At 51.6% G+C, this 2,807-nt stretch overlaps 1 protein-coding gene across 1 annotated transcript in view; it reads right to left on the reverse strand.

Moving 5' to 3' along the window:
- The window catches only part of LOC134457229 (potassium voltage-gated channel subfamily A member 2-like), a 1,500-nt gene extending 182 nt beyond the window's left edge, over window positions 1-1,318 (reverse strand). Inside the window, exon 1 of the mRNA XM_063209124.1 lies at window positions 1-1,318. This exon is cut by the window's left edge and continues 182 nt beyond it. Coding sequence (XP_063065194.1) covers window positions 1-1,318 — 1,318 coding nt within the window.
- Window positions 1,319-2,807: the final 1,489 nt, after the last annotated feature.

The raw sequence follows: 2,807 nt of genomic DNA on the forward strand, positions 1-2,807 counted from the left end.
TCAGGTCCTCGTTGGAGTCCGCCTTGGGGACGTAGGGGGCGTTGAGGTACTGCGCCTGCTCCTCGCCCTCCGTCTCGCGGTGGTAGAAGTAGTTGAAGTTGGAGACGATGACAGGCACGGGCAGGGCGATGGTCAACACGCCGGCGATGGCGCACAGCGAGCCGACGATCTTGCCGCCGATGGTGGTGGGCACCATGTCGCCGTAGCCCACGGTCGTCATGGACACCACGGCCCACCAGAAGGCGTCCGGGATGCTGACGAACTGGGAGTCGGGCTCGTCAGCCTCGGCGAAGTAGACGGCGCTGGAGAAGAGGATGACTCCGATGAAGAGGAAGAAGATGAGCAGCCCCAGCTCCCTCATGCTGGCCTTGAGGGTCTGGCCCAAGATCTGAAGGCCTTTGGAGTGTCGCGACAGCTTGAAGATTCGAAACACGCGCACCAGTCGGATGACCCTCAGGATGGCGAGGGACATGGCCTGCTGGCCCTGCTGCTCCTCGGGCTTCTCCGCCAGCTCCGTTCCCAAGGTGATGAAGTAAGGAATGATGGCGACAATGTCAATAATGTTCATGATGTTGACGAAGAACCCAGCTTTGCTGGGGCAGGCGAAGAACCTGACGAGGAACTCAAACGAGAACCAGATGATGCACAGGGTCTCGAGGATAAAAAAGGGGTCCGTGAAGCTCGTTGGAAAGTACGAGGAGGTGCCGTTGAAGTTGGCCTGGTAGGCGTGAGGCATGTCAGCCTCATCGCTGCGGAATATAGGCAAGGTCTCCAGGCAGAAGCTGACGATAGAGATGAGGATCACCATCACGGATATGATGGCGATGATGCGGGCAGGCCCCGAGCTCTCCGGGTACTCGAAGAGCAGCCATACCTGTCTCTGGAACTCGTTCTCTGGCAGTGGTCGTTCCTCTTCCTTTATGAAGCCCTCGTCTTCTCGGAATATCTCAATTGCCTCCTCGCCGAGTTCGTAGAAGCGGATCTCCTCGGAGAAGATGTCCAACGTGACGTTGACCGGCCGCCGTAACCTCCCGCCCGACTGGTAGTAATACAATATGGCGTCGAAGCTGGGCCGGTTCCTGTCGAAGAAGTACTCGTTCCTGAGCGGGTCGAAGTAGCGCATGCGCTTCTTGGGGTCCCCCAGCAGCGTCTCGGGGAACTGCGAGAGCGTCTTGAGCTGCGTCTCGAAGCGCAGGCCGGAGATGTTGATGACCACCCGCTCGCAGCACTCGTGATCCACGTCCCCGTCGTACATATCCTGGGGCTGACCGGGCTGTGCCGCTGCTTCATCTAGCTGGTCTCCACTAGCCACCGTCATGCTTCGAGGGGCTCCAAGGCTCGCCGTCTTAATAGGCACAGTGTGTTTTGCTGCTGCTGCAGCTGCTGCAGCTGCTGATGGATGCCGTGGGTGGTGGTGGTGGTGGTGATGATGGTGAGGGGGAGTTGGGGACTCGGGATCGGGAGAGAGGGGATGGGGGTTGGGGTGCTGAGGGGAACGGCACCTCTGCAGAATGTTACCGAAGGAGGAGAGGGAGAAGGAGGAGGAGGAGAGGGAGAAGGAGGAGGAGAAGGAGAGGGGGATGTTTCACGCGCTCAAGCCCCAGGTCACAGGAGGTTATCTTGAAGGGAAAACAAAAACAAGGAATTAAAAATCTGGTCAATAACTGGTCAATAACTGTGACAATGCTGACAATCAATGTAAGATGAGATGCTGTTTCTGCTCATTGTTGGCTATTTTGCCAATGTGCTTCTCCACAAGCGCACAGCCTTAATGTGTCATATCTGGCTGCATGGTCAGTAACAATAATTGAATTAATGGTGATAATGATAAAGGAAGCAGTTGCTCAGCCATTTGTCAGCTACTGAAGTATCAGCCTCAATCTGTGTTTGGTATCCTAATGGAGCAGATAATTATTTATTCATGCAAAGGACACATTTCTCTTGGGGTGGGAAGATGCACTGTAATTCCAATCATGGGCATAAAACCATACCTCATATGATATTCATCCACCCATACATTACACATAATAACTTATTTATCACAAGTGTGAATTCAAAATGAACAGGGTATCCAATGTGAGTTCAAGTGCACTATTTGTCAACAGGAGTAGAAAACAGCATTTATAAAGGCTATAAATAAACTCCATGTTTTGTTTTAATTTAGCACTGCCACCACCTCAAGATATTCAAAGAAGTCAACAGCTCCACTTAGTATACACTGAGTTTTTTAGACTGTATTTTTGCTTTTTAAATACCCTCAAACAAAGCAGCCTTTAAAGTACTTTTTCTTACATAAGGTATGTTGTTACCAGTCTCAATATTATACCAATACCACCACTAGAGCCAATCTGTTAATGGACATACATAAAGACATCTTGATTTCTCACAACATGTTCACTTTACCTGTAAAGAACACCTTTGTCAGTGGTCACGACTGGAGAGAAAGGACACATTTACATGGCTGTGCAGATGCCACTTTTTTGTCATAACGGTGTTGTATTCCACGCACCAAGCATGCCTTGGTGTCCAGTCCACGGTCAACGGCACTTCTTGTAGTTATCCATCCCGAAATCGCTCCGCAACCATTGGGCGCGCAAACAACAGAGCTGTGAGCGAGAAAGGAACGGAACGCACACACAGGATGCGGAAGACTCCAGCTTTTCCTGCGTCTCCAGTTGAACTTGTTACCATCGGGTTGTTTGTGAGTAGACTGCTGGAGACAGGTGTAGGTGGGAAGCTTCCGGGCTTACCAAAGCTGTTTCTTTCTCCAAGCGCTCGCTTAAAATCATCAGCCGGATGTGCTGTGA

This window comes from Engraulis encrasicolus, chromosome 10 (genome assembly GCF_034702125.1).
Source record: "Engraulis encrasicolus isolate BLACKSEA-1 chromosome 10, IST_EnEncr_1.0, whole genome shotgun sequence".
NCBI lineage: Eukaryota > Metazoa > Chordata > Actinopteri > Clupeiformes > Engraulidae > Engraulis > Engraulis encrasicolus.